The following is a 20,734-nucleotide window of genomic DNA, read 5'->3' on the forward strand; positions in this document are numbered from 1 at the left end:
ATGTAGCCATAGGTGTTGGTGTAGAACTTTGCAAAGTTGTTAGCCATAGGGTTGGCAGCCAAATGCCTTACTTACAGAAACAGAGTTCATGTAACCATTAAGCTATTAACCTTGGCTTTCTCCAATTCTGTAGGTTGCGTAGCAAGTATCACAACACTTTAGGACTTGGTGTAGATTGTTCTGCGCTTTGGCAGAAATGAAGCTCATCGACTGCGTAGCATGTCGGTAATGGATGAAGTTTTTTATACGCGCGCTAACTTGTTTAACCTCTCACATAAACGTGCGGCTGTATAAGTTTAGTGTGGCGTACAACTCGAAGGGCAAGCCGTAGGCAGTTTTCTGGAAACCGTATGCTACTTTAGTGCATTCGATAGAAACTTTAGGGTTCCAGGGCAGCCGTCCATAGGGCGTACTGTGTAATGCACCTCATCCGTCTCTAGGGCCCGGTTCCCTGCGGATTAGGCCAAGAGACCTAAAATCCTTCAATTAGCTAAGCCTTGAAAAAGATGATTGTGGTTACTTCTAGGAATCTCGACGCAAGCCATCATGCATATAGTTATACTAGGGCAACCCGGCTCATCCACGTCTGGATATTCAGAGTGTAGAGTTTATCCTTCCGATTTGGTGAGCAAACCCATGTGGGTGTCGCGGAATTGGTTTACCCTTTCGTACTGGAGAGCATGGTTGGTCCCTCAAGGGGTGTAATTCCTGAGATGAGTCTCTAAGAAGGGTGCGGTCTTCTTTTGAAATGTAGGAGTGATCAATTGTTGTAGACATGTAGTCGAGCAAAGTTGTAAATTACTTCTGAATTCCTCATTAAAAAACAAGTGAAACGAACAAAAACTTAACTGTAAAGTAGAGACTGCATAACAACTAGATAGTCATCGGCTCGCGAGGTGGTGCCCGTTGAGCTGCTTCAGTTCTTCGGGCTTTGATGTAGTGAGAGGTCATACATGGTACTTCCTTAGATTGTAGGCGTTCCACTACTTTTCGATCTCTTTGTTGTTCATGGTGGTAAGGGTGTAATTACCCTTGCCGCCTACTCTACTAATCTTGTACGGACCTTCCCAAATGTGATCCATCTTTTTGGAACCTTCTCTGCAAGTAGTGATGAAGGCTTTTCTTAGGGCTAGATCTCTGAGTTGGAACTACCAGATCTTGGCCCTTTTGTTGTAGCTAGAGAAGAGCTGTTGCTGGTAGGCTGCGATGTGGGTGATGGTCTGCTCGCGCTTCTCTTCTTCCAGATCTAAGCTTGTGGCCATCTCTTTACTGTTTTGCTCAACGTTTGGCAGTAGAGTGCTAATACTTAGTACGATGACATTGGGATGAATGATTGCTTCTGACCCAAATGCCAAAGAGAAATGAGTATCACCAATTGCTTGTCTTTTGGTGGTGCGATATGCCTATAGACATTCAGGGAGATCGTCTGGCCATTTTCCCTTCTTGTCGGTGTGGGACTTCTTGAGGCAATTGAGGATCGTCTTGTTGGATGCTTCAGCCTACCCATTCCCTTGAGGATATCTCTGTGTGGACATATGCTGCTTAATGTCATACTTTTGGAAGAACTTCGCCAAATCTTTGCCCACGAATTACGGGCCGTTGTCGGTAACGATGGATTGAGGAATGCCAAATCGGCAAATGATATTCCTCCATATGAAGCGCTTTATATCCGTCTGAGTCATGGTTGTCATGGGCTCTGCTTCTACCCATTTAGTGAAGTAATCGATTACCACGATCATCATGCCTCTGCCCTTAATAGCGGGTGGCATTGGCCTTACCAAGTTGATTGTCCATTGCATGAACGGCCAGGGACTTGTTTGTGGGTGTAGTTCGCTGGTAGGCAGTGTTGGTACCGGCTTGTAGCGTTGGTAACGGTCGTACTTTTGCACTAACACCTTAGTGTTTTAATGCATGGTAGGCCAGTAGTAGCCTGCGTTAAGAGCTTTATGTGCTAAGGATCGGCCTTCGGAGTGATTTCCAAAAACGCCTTCGTGGATTGAGCTTAGTTTCTTTAGGTCGTCGGGAGGCACTAGGCAGCGAAGATATGGTCCGGTGTAGGATCTTCGGACAAGAATGTCGTTCTACATGTAGTAGCGTGTTACCTTTATTTGGAGCTTTCCAGACTCCAACCTTTCTGTGGGAAATGTGCCATTGACTAGGTAGTTTATAATAGAACTGTGCCAGTTGGAAGTTATACTAACTTGTGACACTTTGGCTGCCGGCTCTGCCTCTATGCTTGGCTTGTCTAGATACTCCACCGGAATAGAGTGTTTGAGTTGGATTTAAATTGTCTTCCATCTCTTAGTATAAATTAGTGTAAAAGGTAAAGATGAATTACTTGTTAAGTAAACTTTTTTTCCCCTTAAAAATGGACTAATTGGTGGCTGCTCCATTGCAGTCCATCCTTTTGGGGGAGGAGAAGACTCACAGAGGTATTTCAGTCTCTTTTTGACCACCATCGTGTGATTCACCAAGATCAGAAATCGAACCCAATATATGCTGTGTGAAATACATTTATGTTATATCTAATATTTTCAAAATAATAATTCACTTTTATCGTGAATAACTTAAAAAAATAAATTATTCATTTGAATCCAATCCAAATTAAGAAAAATGCCTAAGAAAGATCACTTCCATGATTATTTCTTGCGATTTAAATTTTTAAAAGATGACATTATGCATGACTAACTATTAATTTGATGTCGAATATGTACAAACTAATGGGTCACATAAGCTGCATTCATACTAGGCTTTTCAGTCAAAATAGTCCTTAAGATTTGCATAACTCTTCACTTTGATCTTTGAGATTTAAAATCAATAGAAGTAGTCTCTGAGTTTGTTCACCATCAATCATTTTGGTCATTCCATGAAAAATCTCTATTAAATAAGGCTAAAATGACAAAAATACTCTAATTTTTGTCAAATCATTTGGCCAATTGTTTATTAAATTGAGGGGTTTTTATGTCATTTTGGTCTTTATTTAATATAATTTTTCATGAAATGACCAAAATAATTGATGGTGGACAAACTCATGCACCACTTTGATGTCAAGATAACGTCACCTTCACAAAAACCCTACTCATATAGGCATAAGATTATTGTGATCAACAGCTGGATCCAAGGGATCGACTATCATACTAATGTAAACCATATGAATCAAAGAACGTAGGGAAAAAGAAAGTGGGGCCAAAAGTGTTGAAGTTTAGGGTGGAGTGAAGCCAAAATATGTAGCTTCCCAAAGCTAGAAAAGATCGAATATCATGCATGCTTAATGGAACTACTTTGGACTCCTTTGCAACCAAAGCAAGTGTCTCGGAATCTTCTCACCCTCAAACAAACACATAAAAGACAAGCTTTTAGTGGAGGACAGCGATATGAAAACCCTACTATATAATCCAAATCGTCCTGTTCCTTGTTCTTCGAGCAGAAGTAACGCACTATTATTAAGTTCTCAACTAGCTAGTTTTCCAGTACGAGTTTTTGCAGACCTGTAGTCCCATGCACTTGAAACTGTGTAGTTTTGAAGGCCTATAACTTGTGGAAATGGGGCACATTCTTTCACGAATATAGCTATTTGTACTAGTAGATGAGGACTTGAGGAGTGCATTATGTCCCACACTTGCAATAGTTGCTATGTGTGATGAGTGTAAATGATAAATATATACCTGTAAAAGAAAGATATACAAGACAATAATTATTTGGTTTTTAATTTTACTTTTTGGATTGGAAATACGAGTAAAATATATAAGAGAACAAATACAGATGAAAGAATGAAAACAAAATTTAGAACGTGAAAACAATTTAAAACGATTTTTATTTTTAGTTTTCATTTTGTTTGTCTTTCATTCCTCTACGTTTTTAGTTCACTCATTTCTCTCATGTCTTTATCCTCTAAAGTCAAACGAGCCTTAATTTTTACAATAGAGTATTTATTTTTTATTTGGCCAATAGTTATGTCATGTTGTTTAAACTACGGTAGTTAAATGTCGAAGATATATGTCTGTAATTTAAATGATTAAGACCATTTACCTCTAAACATGATATAAAAAGATCAATATTCTAATCCACGCGAAATTAGTTCATGTGAAGAAAACTAAAAAGACTCATATACATAGATAACAAATTAACATAACATTATCAACTATTAAACTTAAACAAATTCAAATAATTGCCTTGAATTGGTCTTTTGATGCTCGACTTGAAAATCTATATTTTTTTGTCAAATACAAGTATGTAGATCATATCTTGCCACATCAAATACACCTAAGGAAAACGAGTTTTCCTCGTCATCGATTACCAACTTGTTCTCTTGGTAGAAGGATTCTCAATGGGCAAATCGAGGAAGAACATAAGCACCCATAGCCATATATAGGCATACATATCAGTATATGTCACCTTGACTGGACCAGCTCACGAGAACCTGATGATCAGGACCACTAATTAAAACTTTGATTATTATTATTATTAGTTTTATTTATTTGATTTTGCTTGAGGACCATTGAGTTAGGTTTTGGATAATGATGATAATTTGTTGGGATTGGTCAATGGTCCCCTGGCAACAAGCTAATCTTAGTAGAATGATGATGACAATTCAAGCTGTTCCCCTTCTTGGGGTCTTCCTTCCCACTTGTGTAGTTTGTACATGTGTTTTAATTAAGTAATAAATCAGGATTAATTTTGTATTGACTCAATTTTAGGTGAACTTGTCTCCTTTACATTTTACATTGTATATTTAACATCAATCATAATTTCCCACACTATTTTTTGTACCATAAGTACAGTGTTGGTGAGCCTGTCACACGTACCATTGTATATTTAACATGTCACTGTTTACTAGAAGGAAACTTCACTCTATTTTCTTTTAGTTAAGGTAATATTATTATAAGTTCTCACTCGGTTTTGGCATCGGTGTTGTTTGATTGAATTTTGGTTTCAGTTTTTGCAGCTTTAACATATAATTTAATTTTTTAGCCATTTCAGGACAATAATGTGTAAAATTTAAATGATATGCGAAATGAATGACTGAAGTTGAAAAAAATATATAATTTAACAATTTTTTACATTAATTTAATGATTATAACATTTTTAATACTGAGCACTACGTGAATTGAAGTGACACCTATAAATTAATCAAACAAAATAAGACATTATAATATTTGCAACTTGTATAATTGCAAGGCTTATCAGTCGAATGCCCCCTAAAAATGTCATTGAGTCTCAGTTTACCCTCTGAAACTAGTTTTGTCTCATTTTGCCCCTTAACCTGATTTTTTCAACTCTTTTGTCTCATTTTACCCACTTCAACTCTTTTGTCCCATTTTACCCACTTCAACTCTTTTAGACATTTCATTTTTTACACATGTATTTACTTCCAGCCTACACACTAAACAAGTCTCAATTTTATTTTTGAAACTCTAATTCAAACCCATAAATTTTGGACATCTTCAAAAATAAATTATTCAGTCAATAGAAAATTTTCGAGCAACAAAATCATTGTATCAACCAAAATAAGGGTTACATTTTGTTCGTAGAGTCATTTCACTTGCAAGACATCCATGTATTGGCTCGAAACTTTGCAATTGAAAAAATATTCATTACAACAAAATCATTATATCATTAAGCTATCATATCCAAAATACTTCACAAACCAAAAAAAATCATTTAAAGCAAATGTGCACAATTTGAAACAAAAAAATGTCACATTGTTGAATTCTTGGGTTTGAATTAGAGTTGAAACTGTTGAATTTATGAGTTTGAATTAGAGTTTCAAAAATAAAATTGAGACTTGTTTAATGTGTAGGCTAGAAGTAAATAAATGTGTAAAGAATGTAATGTCTAAAATACTCTTAAATTCAACAGTCCATTAACAGAAGTGGGTAAAGTGAGACAAAAGAGTTGAAAATGTCAATTTTAGATGGCAAAGTAAGACAAAACCAATTTCAGGAGATTAACTGAGACTCAATGATGGACTAATAAGCCTAATTGCAAACCTTACGTATACCTACACCAGAGGAAGCCAAGAAATTTCAACCCATTCCTTTCGTGTTCAAGGAAAGCCTACTAGATCCAAATGGACTAAGCACATCGCAACAGCTGTATCCCTGTACTAACGTACAAAACATCCCATGTAAAAATGGCAGCTCTCCCTCTCTCTACTTCTGCTAACTTCTCTGCCCTTGTTACTACTCACACGCAGACACAACGCTCACTGTCGTGGCCAATTCTTCTGATAAGCTGCTAACAAAAACCTTACAATTATATATATATGGATACATCGCGGTGTTATTACAGATCCAAACAATATGGCAAACAAAAAGCACACCCCACGAACGAGGCCAAGAGATAATAAGAACGAGACCCATGACATATCATTGTCTAGCTGTACTATATTCATCATGATGCAGGCATGGTTTTTGGACGTTCTAGACATGCCAATGTTGTAAATATATATTCCGTTCACACTCTTTACTATTATTTTTTAACGTTTTATATCAACATCTTATATGTTAGTCATTTTAATACGTCATATCGTCCTATATTCAACATGATGCATCCATAGTTTTTGGATGTTGTACACATGGCAATTTCAGTAATTTACTGTTCACAATCTTTAATATCATTTTCTAACGTTTATCATCAACATCTTATATGTCAGTCGGTTTAACACGTTATATCGTAGGTTTGACATTGTCAAAAACTAAAATTTAAGCTTTTTACTAGTCCAAACTCTTAGGAGGGCACGATGAATAATGCATAGTGACTTTTCAGGGTTTGCCAGCATCTCTGCAGATAATATTATTTTGCCATGCAATCTAACACGTTATGTTAGATTGTCAATCTGAAAAGATCAAAACATAAACAAAAAGTATACAACGCAGAATGTGCCCGGCTAATGACCTTTTAGGGTTGTCAACATGTTTCGAATACAAGTATATAACTATTCTCTTGCCACACATCTAACATCTAACATGTTATATTTTTACACAATCAATCTTACGAAACCGAGATATGTCCTTATCCTCGAAAAGTTTTGATCAATCAAAAGAAAAGTGTGATAAATCCCTCATAAATAACACACATACATTGCATGATGACTAATTATAATGACGACGTGCTAGTTCTACTACCACAGCTGTAAAGAATTTTCGTTCCTTCAAATCTAATTAACCAAATACCGCGTTGTTTAATTAATTAGCAGCCTGCATGCATGGTCCCTATATATATATAACTGAACCTCGTGAAGAATATAATTAATCGAGATTAAGCTGCCAAATTGCCAGTTAATCTACACATTTTCCTCCTCATCCTCCGTCTCTTTCCTTCCTAGTTCGTACCGATTCCGCGTAAAAGTGACTTATTGTAAAAGCACCTTCTTTATATCCGTCAACACAGTGACTTAAACACACAGATAAAGTAGTTGACATCAAATATCTTTATACCATCCATGCACACAAACCCCATCACGGAAATATCTAATATTTTCAACAGTCAACCCCAAACCAAAGTCAAAAAAGTGACCGGCCTCTTGTTAATTATCTGGGACCAGATCCTCTCCTGATCTAAGAATGAGGATCCTCCTCATCAAGATATGTAGGCCGTTGGATGAAAATTCAACGGTTACAATTATTATAACTTTAAAAGGATTCCCTGTTTGTAACTGTTAGATTTTCATCCAACGGCCTACACTGATTAATGAGGAAGATCCTCATCCTTAGCTCAGGAGAGGATCGTGGTCCAATTATCTGAACACCATTGCCACTTGCTTCTTATCTCTCCTTTGGTGGTCTTCTACTACCAAGCTTTTCAACTCACAAAGTAATTGCTCTACTAATATCTAATAAAGTACCCAAAATACCCCAAAATAATGGATCATTAATCATCTATCATTGTAATCTTTTCAATGAGTTTTAACGAAACACTTCCAGTATTGTTTATTTTTAACAAAAAAATTATATTTTTACTTTTTTAACTTTATTTTGGTGTCCAAAATTTTGGACACCAAAATAAAGTTAAAAAAGTAAAAATATAATTTTTTTTGTCATTTTTCATTTTTGTCATTTTTTTGTCATTTTTCATTTTTATTTTTGTCATTTTTTTGTCATTTTACATTGATGACTATTTACTATACATTTCTTTGTCATTTTTTATTAAAATTAAATTTTTTTTTAACTTTTCATTAGTTTTCCTATCTTTTTAGTGTTACATCAATGTGATGGAAATTGGGGTCGGATATTAAGACAGGATAAAAAACCGACGTCGTGACACTGAAGTTTATAGTGCGGTGTGAAAGATATGAGCTACAGAAGTAAGAATACTTTGGAATTATGATCTACTTTGACGAAGGGTTCAGTGAATATATAAAGATGAAATACCGTTTTAGGAAAGTTGCAACTTCCCCCAAGACATAATCATTCATATATTTTGAATTAATTAATTAATTAACTAAATAAATAAATATATCATTTACTTTAATAATTAATTAACTTATTTTCCCTTTGGTTATGTGTCTATGGATACACCAGTGTTAAGTGTACATTCACATATAATTACACACATTGTAAAAATTATTTTATCATAATCATATTCGAATTAAATCTTAGATTTGCGTCTAAAACTACTTGGTTTCAACTTTTGCTAGAATTATTATCTTTCTTACATGAATTCTATATACTAAGTTCAAACCCAAAGCATTAACCTTAAACTTGAATCGCAGATTTTATTTGTATTGCAAATGTAATTTGGATAAGAAATGCAACTAAGTAAAAATCAAGAGGGTAATAGATCCAAAAAAATGTCCGATAGTTTCTCAAATCATGCACGAACATCACCTATGTGTAAAGCAAGATGAGTAAGATAAGTAACACTTTTAACGAGTCGAGTGTAACCAAATATTACTCTACTCGAATTTAACTTTTTTTAGTACAAATTGATTTGGCTTTCTTCTTGTACGAGCATATGCTGTTCAATTCTCCCAAAGACATGGTATAAAGTTATTTTAATCATCATCAATTAAATTATTTTAAGTACACTTTTGGTTCCTACAAACAAAGAAGTACCCTTTTGGTTTTTGCTTTTGTCTACACCCCTTTTAGGGTTTTTTTTTTCACCACAGACCAGCTAATGGCTTCATAACGGTAATTCACTATTTTTAGACTCAAAAAGCTCACAAAGACATTTAACTTCTCCTAACCACAATCATATGATTCATTAACGCTCGCAATTGAACCTCGAACGTGCTATGTGAAATATAGATCTAAAATTCGTCCTCAACTAGTCTACACTCCGTGATTGTTACTTTTTAGTTATTTTGATTTGCAACATTATTTTTTAATAGCACATTAATTATTTGAGATAACCATCTAAATAAACTAATATTTGGTTGAGATAGCTATCTAATTATTTAATATTTGGTGAAGTGTAACGTACGCAGAGTTCCAAAAATTAACTTAATTAAGTATATGCATCTGTTCTGTCAAATTTAAATTTTGGACACCAAAATACTCGTTTTTATGGGGAACATTTTGTTTGTTTGTTTTTTTTTTTTTTTAATTCAATTTTCTCAAAACCATCAGGGTAAAATTGTAACACCACCCCAAAATGGTTAGGGGACAAACAAATTAAACTCCTAAACAAAATTAAGCAAATCTAGCCACCCACTAATCACATCCAAATCGTTACAATCTATTTACACAATTACCCATCTTATTTCCCAAACTACCCCTACTCCGGAATTGCACTCAACTCCGCCGCAAACCGTCCATTTCCACCACTATCCCTCCGCCTCCTCGACCCCCCACTGGCCACCACTCTCCGGCGATCCTTCACCTCCACGCCGGAAAATATCAGTGGAGACACCGAATTCCGGCGACATCCACATTTTTCGCCGCCACTCTTCATAAGCGCGGAGCTGGCTTTTACGGCCAATGCGGCCATCTCCTCCGCTTGCAGCGGGTGCTTGAGCCAGCTGAGCGGCAAGGCAAAGTAGAGCTGTCCCGGCTGGAGCACCTCGTTATCACTGACGGCCTGAAGGACGTCGTCGAAGTCCATCTCGTCGGAGTTGCAGATGAAGCAAGTGGGGTTCTTTTGGAGCACGTAGGAAACCTTTACCGGGTACGGGAATTCTTGTAAATTTCCGTCCTGTAGAATCAGCTTGGCGGTGGCCACTTGGGTCGACCCGGACGAGCTGCAAATACCCATTTGGGTCGAAATCGGATCGTTGGAAAATGGCTGAGAATTTGAGGTGTGTCTTTTTAGAGATAGAAATTAGAGAGAGGGCATGAGATATTTGGTGGAGGAGGGAGAAGCACGGAGGGTGTAGAGAAGAAAGAGAGTCAATATATAGAGAGAAAATGAGGTGGTGGGGCCTCGTAATTTGAACCTGGATACCACGTAGGATATTTGTCGTTTAGCTAAGCATTGTTTTTTTTTTTATCAGTGGGCTTTGGCCACAGCCAGGCTGTAAGTTGGTGGTGGTGACAGGTTGTAATCGATTTTCTGAGAGTTTTTTTTTTAATTTTTTTTTTTTTTTGTCAAATATTTTCTGGGAGTTTAGAATTGGGATTAACTTGCGGTTAAAGCACCTGCCGCCACTGACTCGGGCTTTTAGTCTTGGCTTTTGGGGTAATTTACGAGGAGGAGAATTTTTTTTTAACATATATGACTTACTGGTTAATTTCAAATCTTAAATCGACCATTGTTATTCGAAGTTGAGGAGGTAATTTTGTGATTTGTGTGCTTGGCAAGGATTATGCAGAAGAGGTTTGACGTTTGTTGGAGGTAACTCATAACAAGATTTTTTGCATGTGATTGCAAGCTATGAATGAATGATGTGTTCTTTCTTTCGTGGGGTCTTTTCAGCGCTTTGAGGGATTCACAATCATGTTTTCTTGTCATTGCAAACTCTTCGGCGATGGTATGATAGTTACCTTGTGTGTCTTGACAGTGTTATGTTTGATGACTCATAGGGCTTAGGCCTTGTGAGTTTATCTTTCATGTGATCGAGGAATCATACATTGAAGAGTTTATTTTGTACTGTGTTGTGATTTTGTTGTCTGTTCGCTTAGCAAAAGACTATAGGAACATCTTCGAGATGTCTCATACCAAGGCTTCTTGCCGAATAAGCGTTGTCTTTTACAAGTTCATCATCAACACATGGTGTAAGGTTTTATCTTCGTAAGAGTTACCTTTCCGTTTGGTTAGATGGGTTTATGTGGAGTAAGTTTTAATTTTCTTTCTGTTGCGTTTATAAACATAAAATTGTATTAAGAAAGTGTGATGTTCTTTGTTTTATTTGATCAATGAAAGACTTATCACTTCTAAAAAAAAGAAAGGAATTGGGGTCCTTAGTTAAATTGCCCTCTTGGTTGTATAAAATTACAAGGGTAGGGACTAGGGTTGGTCATGAGATTAGCACAGTTTCTATAAGTAGAGAGTGATGTCAAAAGGATGCTTGTAAAAGGGGGAAGAACTGCTAAACTTGGCAAGCCATTTCATGGATAATGGGATTATGGGAATGGGAGACCCACCTAAGCATGATCATGATCATGATGGTACTACTATTTTATATCAACCCCTTTTTTCTGGGGGGTGCTAATATTAATATATGGTTCCAATTATATTTTCCACTTCCCCCTTGTGTTTGTTGTGGGAGATTTATTTACTATTTATTTTGTTTGTTTTCTGAATATAATGGGTCCACCAATTGATTTTGTAACTAATTAATTAGTATTTAATCTCAATTTTTATCATGATTAATCATGAAACAGATAGAAGTTTGCTTTTTAAAGAATAAAATGTAGAGAGTATCATGGATTTGATTTGCTATGGAATTAAAACCAGAACACAGAAATGTGAAAACCATTAACCATTGGAAGAAGGCATATATAAAAAAAGAATGTTTAAAAGCAAATCCTGGAAGCCACGCAGTACTACTATCTGGTGCTATTCATCTTCACTTGTAAGTGAGAGATCTTAGGTTCGAATCTTGTGAATGATGAATTCGATACCAAATTAGGTTGCCTATTGTGTGGTTTAGCCGAACTCTCCCTCCCCTAGTATGAAATATATCGGTGTACCAAAAAACAAAGAAAAAAAAAAGCAAATCCTGGAATAATTTGGACTTACCAAAGATGTTAGGAACTTAACCTTCCTTAGCCTTGAAGGTTTTGGTCACTTATGCTTAAACTTTAGGGGTCTTTTAGATGTTAGATTAGACTTTAAGAGGTATACGGCCCTATATATGCTAATGTGCTACCTTTGGATGGATTCCACTAGGTAAAAGGAACTCTGAGTACTTTTTTAAATGGAATAAAAAGTCACAAAATGCTTCTCCTTACAAAGTTACCCCTGGAAAGAACACAGAAAAGCTGAAAAATAGCATGCAGATATTTGTGAAGATAAGTATTAGAGCGAAGATAAGAACTACGTTTTTTTTTTCCTTTTCATTTCTGACATATCTTGCGTTTACTAATATACTAATATGAAAATAACAAATATTTAATACGACAAAGAATATTTTTCTTCATTTATAATTGTAAAATTTTATATCCGCCTAATTCTATAAATAATATGTTTGGCTCATTAACCCTAGAAACGCATACATAAAACCAAAAGTAAGAAGAGTCCGAATTTTTTATTCTAATTGCGACCCCCAAAAAACCAAACGAAATCTGTCACATACAATTCACATTGCTAAAACTCCAATTGTTGGACACAGATTTTTCACATGCATGAAAGGGTTCATGTCACTCAAGCATCTCCACTCCCCAGACAAAATCTGCAGGTGAATTGTAATTTATGGGGGACAAGGATACTTTCGAGATTCTTTTTGTAGGGATTCGATGATCAATTAATTTTGTTCGTTTATTTTATATTATACGATCAATTTTTATTAGGTATTAATTATATTTAATTTTAAATTAAAATTATTTTGTGGGGATTCGATGATCAATTAATTTTGTTCGTTTATTTTATATCATATGGTTAATTTTTATTAGGTATTAATTATATTTAATTTTATATTAAAATTTTTAAATAATTTCTAATTATATGTTGTACGATAAACAAATACTATTAATTGATCATTCAAATCTCTCACAAAGAATATCAGAAGGGATCCTATTCCATTTAGGGGGAGAGAGATGGGGTAAATTTCAGAGACAACAAAATGTGAATAATTGGGACCAGAAGAGAGTGGGTGGCTGATGAACTTGCAACGTTTTCTTTGCACTTTTGGCACTTTGCAGGCACATTGTTCAAAATTTGGCCCAACTCCAAGGGCAGGGAAAATTCCAACGAACAAATAAGAAGAAAAATATAAAATTGGAATGCATGAATGAAGAGAAATGGAAACGTGGCAGGGTGCGGGAGGAGGTGGTGCGTCGCTACAGTGCACGAGAGAAGGCACGTGGAAAAGAGTAGCCATGAAAACTGCAACAAGCAAGCTATAATTAAGGATGGAAAAAAATTCTCAAAAATTCCGAACCAAATTGAAAAAATATCGATCCCAAACCGATTTTCCTAAAATTTTCGGGATGCTATCCTGAAAAAATACCGAAATTTCGGTACAAAAATCGGGATTGTCTTCCCAATAATGAAAAAATCATGTTACTTTATTTTTCATCCCTGCAACATAAAGATATGAATGATTATGATATGTGTTATGTGTTATTCTATTTCATTGATAGGAATCACTTTTATTGGAAGTAACACAAACACCAGTGTCAAAGTTGTTGAAGAAAGTAAAGAACATAAACACCATAAGTGTAATGAGTATTTGACAAAATCACAAAAAGGTATGTAACTTTTGTAATAGGTTTGCCTTCTAGTGTATTCTTAAATGGTAAAACAACTCCGTTCTATAGGTTATAAACTTATAAATGCATCTCAATACCAAAAAAAAAGATATCATATAAAACTTATCCGCGGTTGCACTGGTGGTTGTTTAAGAGTTTAATGTTGTCTACCGATATCGTTTGATCAATTCATGCATTATTCCTTCTACCTCCTCAACTTCATGCCATGTAACTCATCGGGAGTATGAAGTTGAAACTAGTAATGGAAGAACAATCACAAAACGAAGGAAAACAAGAAGCACAGTAATGTTTGAAGTATGTACCTGATTATTTCAGTGAAAATATAACAGCTATGGGAATTGGGAATACAGAATCACCAAAAGCCCAAAAATATTTCGGGATTCCCGATTGTTCCGAAATACCGAAACTATTTTGGGATTTCCGAAATTTTGGTTTGAGATCGATCTTGAAATTAAGAATACCGAAAATTTCAGTTTGGGAATTGTCTCTAAGATTTTAGTTCGGTATCCCATACCGAACCACCCCTAGCTATAACTAATAAGTAGATAATATAATGACGTTAAAATGGTACATACAATATATATATGTTATTGCAAGGTATTGAATCAAGTATCCGACAAGACAAGCGATGGCGTAAGCTGACGTGGGTTTGCTGGTTTGATCCCCGACTGCGCCTGCAATCTGCATGCTCACCCATGCATCCCGGCGCAATGCAGCCCTCCTCTCTTTTAACTTATTTAATCGCTTCCAAAGTCCGCCGCCCTTTCCTGCTTCCCCGGCGACTCTTATCATCCTGCAATCCACAAACCTCCTCTCTTTTAACTACAATTCTTGTATATGTTTATTAGTGTTGTTGTGCCACTATCACTTAATTACTATCACTACGTATGTATGATAACTAGGATGTTGTCTTGTATTCATTGTCTTTCTTCTTACGTTGTCGGACTATGAATCTAAATTATATATGCATCATATTAAAGTTAGATAATTTAACAACATAACATGTTAAATTCAACAACAATATGTCATCAATATCCCTTTTATTGAATCTAAAATATTCATTGAGTGGACATTTATTTGAATGTGTATATCCATATAAATACTACGACAATACAATATTATCATTCATTGAATTGGTGAATCTAAATTGTTCATAAGTTTGAAGATTATTTGAATAGTTTGCATGGAAGTAAATAATTCAGATTTACATACATAATTTAACAGCATAGCATGTCAAATCCTGCATCAACATACATTATCATCAATTAAGCATGTTATATGAATCCATTGGCATTGAATTTCATGGACATTGTTACAACTTACATCAATACTTTGACTAGAGGAATGTAATTGTAAAAAATTTCACATTTTGGATTTTTAGAGGGTTAAACTTCAAAGTGTGGTTGGAGGAGAGATTTGAGTTTTTTAATTTGCTTGTATGACAAATGATATAAACACATCCAAATCCACACTTAATTTCAACACATTCTTAAACAAAAGACAAGAAAACAGGAAATCCAGGATTTCTTCCATTTTGGCATGCATGCTCATGTTCTATTGGAAGAGAGAGAGAGAGAGAGAGAATGATCACCAATTATGGATCATGCACCTACTGGCAAATAAATGAAATAATATATTGATTTTTTAGTCAAAATAGTATCTGAGATTGATGTAATTCTTCAGTTTAGTCCTTAATGATGAAAATCGATTGAAGTGGGTCATGTGTTTGTTCATCGTAAATTATTTTAGTATTTTGTTAAATTTTCTATTAGTACGATGACGTGGGACATGAGTAGTCTCAAGGACCATTAAGTATGAAACTGTCAGCAAAGGGCTCAAACCCTGACAATACCACACAGGCAATGGAGTTCGTGAATTGTGATGGTCTTTGTTAATTGTTTTTTATACATGTTAATGTCTTACATTTTAGAAAAAAAGAGCTACCCACTTGGCCCCCTTGTATGCTTAATTAAATTTAATAAACCCAAAACCGCTAAAACCCCATAGTTTGTCAGAAAGATTACTAACTAATTGTTTAGGTTTTGATTATAATTATTATAATTATCAACCTTACTTTATGGGCCTTAATTATTAAAATGTCCCACATCAATTCCCTAACCCTTCTTTCCTTGAAGCTTCTTAGTGTTCTTCTGCACCTCTCCCAGTCGCCCACCAAAAACAGTCGTGCATGTATCCCTCTTAAAATAAGTGCTTCAATCATGCACTTTTTGACCCCAAAAAATATGTCTAACACCCAATGCCTTTGTGTTTTTTAATCATTTAGTTAATTTTTTAAAAGAAACAATATTTTGTGTTTTTAATCATTTGTCATTAAAAAACTTAATTATTTTGACAAATGACCTTTTTCTGTTCCTTTCTCACCACCATCTCCCTTTCAAATCTTTGCTGGCCTTTTTGTCTGTTTATGAGTTCATGTTGGAAACATATGTTGTTTTGGGCTCTGCTTTCATTTGGGCTAAGGCCTAGATGTATATATAAATACAAGTACTCTTTACGTAAGACGTCCGTTCTTTATTAAAGAAAAAATACGGTTACGGTGTTACTGACACATTACCGACTCCCCGTTCTCTAACCTGTGCTTCATAGCCGGACTATATGTAAAGAAAGAATATATTCAGATTCTTTGTATTTCGATAAAGAACGGACCTCCGTTCGTTCAACATATAAAAGAAAGAATATATTCAGATTCGGGATCAATTTTCTAATAAGAAATTATTATTTTGAATGAGTTATGAGATTTGCATTCTTTTATTTCTGGTTTGGACTTTATTTTCTTCTGTTCGGTAAATTAATTGAATTTTGAGCAGAGATGTTGGCAACACAAACAATGAACCCCACCAACCGGATAAAAGCAAATCCTACTCAATTATGTGTGGATTATGAATTCAGACAAAACCCTGGAAAAGAATCCGATCTAACTAATACTTAAACCCTAGTTGTTAGATTTGAACATTTTTAAAGGTTGGACAACATATCGCTTTAGCATTATTTTTATCAGTGCAGATTGCAGAAAGTTGATAAAAAAAAAAGTAGGGTAACGTCATTACCATGAAAGTTCTTGATGCAGAGCACTCTATCCATGCATGGCTGTCAGGGCCCCACCTCTCTTTAGCTCCTTAAGATTTGGAAAGACTCGAGCTTTGGTCAAATAGGTTCTGCAATCTGCATAATCAAAGAATACAAAGAATGCAGTACTAAATAATTGAACAGATTTTCAACAAATACAAAGAATTTGTGTCCCCTACTCGTCCTATGAATTCAACAGGATGATTGAGATCATTAAAAATATAGAAGAAATGAGATACCTTAGATTGGATGTGGCTTTCCTTCTTCTTTCCTTGCAAGATTGGATCTTGGGTTTTGGCTTTTTGTTGAACTGCAGCAAAAGGAATGGATAATGCCCCTTAATCCAAAAATATTTCAGTAAATCAACACACAATCGGATAGAATAAAAAGGAACAAAATATTACTGTTAATACTTCATAGTAGTCCCTACATCCGATTCAATGAAACTTGTATGGAAGTTTTAGTTGTTCCCATCCGTATATATATGCCTATTAGCTGCAGTTTGACATGAAGTTCTGAAGACATGAAAAGGAAAACAGATTATTATTCTCAAGAAAAAAATACAGAAAGAAATGGCCATAGCTGGTTAAAAACTTACCCAGAAAACAAGGCGACCTGCATGTTCGATGTGCATCCTTGATCCTTCCAAGTTTCATTACTCCCTAACAGTTCGTACAGTAGTATTTTTTATGGATTTTCATTGTACTTTTTCCAATTTTCGAACTCGCCAAGTAACCTATTAGCAACGACCATGATGCATCAGTCGGTATTAGGTTCTCTCTGCCTGGTTGACATGCTCTCGAACTAGAGAGAAGTCTGAATCCAGGTGCTCAAGCTTTGTTTCGCACACTTAATCAAGGCCCCTGAAAGGAGGAAACCTTTTGGTAGAAGACATTTCTACTTGCTATGTGATCATATGGTGTATATCCTACTTCAAGTTGCAGTAAATTTCATGTTAGCTATAATTTCAATGATAATCATATGCTGTATATCCTACTTAAATCAACTAAAATTTCAATGATACTTTTAGTTTCATATTATCAGTTGCAAGTTACGTTCTTGGCACCTTTACCTTTCACACACTCAACTTTAGAACTCAAAGGAGTAAGTTTCCAGTTCTATTGCCTAATACCTTGTCAAAGTAAGTAACCAAAAATTAGATCAACACTTGTAACGTTGGTCTGATGGTGCTAATGACTTGACATTTAAACAAACCTTTACCTTCAATTCCAAAAGCAAAGTAGTTATTTTTAATTAAGGTGAGTTTCTCCCGACTGGGTTTGGCATGGAAAACAGAAGCAGGCATTGGCTACTTGCAAGTCACTTCATATAAAAACAATTAAAAGTATATATAATTATCAGAGTGTAACGGTTCTAACTTACAGATACAGCAGAACTACGATTCTTCTATATCCAAAATCGCACTTGGAGCATACCCAGTACGCCTCAGATGATCTGTTAACTGATCAAGCATGGAGTATATACTGCTTGAAGTTTCATGTCTCTTGTCATCAACCATAAATTCGTAAACACGGCCATCAATTTCGATCGAGCTCACTGCTCTACTCTTTATGGATCCACCGTCTTTTATTAGTTTCCTGATGTTCTTAACATCCTCCCATCTGTGCGCTTCACCAAATATGTTTGCTAGAAGTACATAAAGTCCAGAACCATGCAGTTCCAACTCCAACAGCTGCTTTAGAATCAGCTTTCCCAAATCCACATTTCCATGGATCCGACAAGCACCAAGTAAAGCACCCCAAATGACAACATCAGGCTTCATTGGCATTCCTCTTACCAGCCTCATTGCTTCTTCTAAAAGTCCCGCTCGCCCCAGCAGATCTACCATGCAAGCATAGTGCTCAATTTCAGGTGATATTCTGTAAGTAGACTTCATTTTTTCAAAGTAATGTCTCCCTAAGTCTAGAAGACCACTGTGACTGCAAGCAGAAAGAAGTCCGATGAAGGTGATCTCATCCGGCCAGATTCTACCTGCTTGCATCTGTTCGAATATCCCGATTGATTCTGATCCGCGACCGTGCAATGCAAGGGCCCCGATAATGATGTTCCATGATACTACATTCTTTTCTGGTATCAGAATAAAGATGTCCATGGCAATTTCAACAGCACCACATTTTGCATACATGTCCATAAGGGAATTAAAAAGGGTTACACTGGGTGCAATATTGCTGTTGCAAATGTAATTATGGGTTTTCCTTCCAATGACCAAATCGCCAATTTGACTGCAGGATGAAAGGACAGAAACCAAGGTAGCCTCATCAGGCACCACACTCGAATTAAGCATTTTCTGGAATAGATCCAAAGCCACCCTGCACTGGCCTTCCCGTACATAATATGAGATCATTGAATTCCAAGAAACCACATTTTTATGTGGCATCTGGTTGAAAAACTCCTGGGCAAATTCAATGAGCCCATGTTTAGTGTATGCTCTAACCATTGACGTCCAGGAAACCACATTTTTGTGAGTCATTTGATCAAAAATCTTTCGTGCCAAGTGCAAATGCCCACACTTGGCATACATATCCAGAAGAGCATTTCTCACAATTTGGTCAATTTCAATCCCACTAACCTCAATAAAAAGATGCACATATCTTCCCAACTCCAAATCACAAGCTTGTGAACAAACAGAGAGTAAATTAACCAAAGTAAACTTATCAGGCTCAACCCCCAGATCTCTCATCTCCCTAAACAACAACAGAGCCTCCTTGCACGAACCCATTCTAGCATAGCCACCGATCATTGAATTCCATGAAACCAGACTCCTCTCAGACATATCATCAAACACATTCTGAGCACACCGGATCAACCCCCGAACACTATAGACAGTAATAAGGGCATTTTGCACGCAAACTTGAGACTCAATTCCTAGTTTAATAGCCTGGCCATGAACAGCCACGGCTTCCCAATATGCGGACTGTCCCACGCAAACCTTGAGCACAAAGGGCAACGTGAACTCGTTTGGTGAAAGACCTGAACCAACCATTTGGCAGTAGAGTGAAAAGGCCTTAAATGGGTCATTACTATTTGAGTAACCCCTTATAAGACTATTGTACATAAACTTATTTGGCTCAGGAATTTGGTCGAACACAAGCTGGGCGTAGCGGAGATTTCTGGGATCGGAGACGGAGCAGAAGGATATGAGTTTTCCGAGGGTGAGGTTTTCGCTTGTGAGGCTGTGGAGGATGATTAGGGCGTGGAGCTGTTTGAGTTCTCTCATGGAGGAGCATTGCTCAAGGAGGAGATGCAGGGTTTGGTGAGTGGAGTTTTTGAATTCGTGGGCGAAATTGGTGGGCTTTGGAGGGAGAGTGGGGTGTAGAGAGTGAAAGAAGCGGGAAGCAACGGTCGGATTTTTGGGAGTAAAGAACATGGCCGTTGGAATTTTGGTTTGGAGGCAAATGTAACGGTATTATGAATTATAAAGATACCTTGTTTTTTGTTTGGGAAATGTTATTAGCACTCCAAAAATCACATTCTACACTCCTCATAAGTGTATTTTTCTTTCTAATTATAGAAAGTTTGGAGTTCAAAATGAAATTTTTGGAATGCCAACAACAATTCCCTTTTATTTGGGTTGAAAAATATCATATTGCAAAAACAACTAGCGTTTAATTTGTATGGAAGATCTCCAAACGAATCATTGTGCAAGCTTAATTTGAACCCCTCTTCACTAAAATGGACATCGCCTAAAAAACAAAGCCATATTATTAATTTTTATTTGAATGTATGATTTAGATTGACAGTCTAATAAGAGAAAGTACAACCCACAATGGTGCCATTCATAATGTTAGTGTTATATGTTCTAAACCAAATGA

The 20,734-nt window shown here is 36.0% G+C and overlaps 2 protein-coding genes across 5 annotated transcripts; both read right to left on the reverse strand.

The window, feature by feature from the left end:
* Positions 1 to 9,504: 9,504 nt before the first annotated feature.
* On the reverse strand, positions 9,505 to 10,306 carry LOC114820545 (uncharacterized). Its single transcript, XM_029091503.2, has one exon. It carries the CDS (start codon positions 10,195 to 10,197, stop codon positions 9,721 to 9,723), a length of 477 nt encoding a protein of 158 aa, XP_028947336.1. The 5' UTR covers positions 10,198 to 10,306; the 3' UTR covers positions 9,505 to 9,720.
* A 3,791-nt stretch (positions 10,307 to 14,097) lies between these two features.
* LOC103401256 (pentatricopeptide repeat-containing protein At2g22410, mitochondrial-like) lies at positions 14,098 to 20,407 on the reverse strand. 4 transcript variants are annotated; one of them, XR_011573441.1, is made up of 6 exons: positions 18,285 to 20,407; positions 17,500 to 17,637; positions 17,332 to 17,416; positions 17,141 to 17,211; positions 16,883 to 16,997; positions 14,098 to 14,607 (listed from the first exon to the last, which is right to left on the reverse strand). XR_011573441.1 is itself a non-coding variant. In XM_070808653.1 (2 exons), exon 1 carries the CDS (start codon positions 20,287 to 20,289, stop codon positions 18,298 to 18,300), a length of 1,992 nt encoding a protein of 663 aa, XP_070664754.1. In that variant the 5' UTR covers positions 20,290 to 20,407; the 3' UTR covers positions 17,625 to 17,764; positions 18,285 to 18,297. The 4 variants fall into 4 exon arrangements, 1 of the variants encoding a protein (XP_070664754.1); XR_011573437.1 differs by having other exon boundaries at positions 17,306 to 17,416; XR_011573440.1 differs by having other exon boundaries at positions 17,500 to 17,832.
* Positions 20,408 to 20,734: the final 327 nt, after the last annotated feature.

The sequence above is a fragment of the Malus domestica genome, chromosome 02 (assembly GCF_042453785.1).
Source record: "Malus domestica chromosome 02, GDT2T_hap1".
NCBI classification, from domain to species: Eukaryota; Viridiplantae; Streptophyta; class Magnoliopsida; order Rosales; family Rosaceae; genus Malus; species Malus domestica.

What these genes read in the sequence shown, in the direction of transcription:
- LOC114820545 (XM_029091503.2), bottom strand. Translation starts at nt 10,197, where the DNA reads ATGGGTATTTGCAGCTCGTCCGGGTCGACCCAAGTGGCCACCGCCAAG.
- LOC103401256 (XM_070808653.1), bottom strand. Translation starts at nt 20,289, where the DNA reads ATGTTCTTTACTCCCAAAAATCCGACCGTTGCTTCCCGCTTCTTTCAC.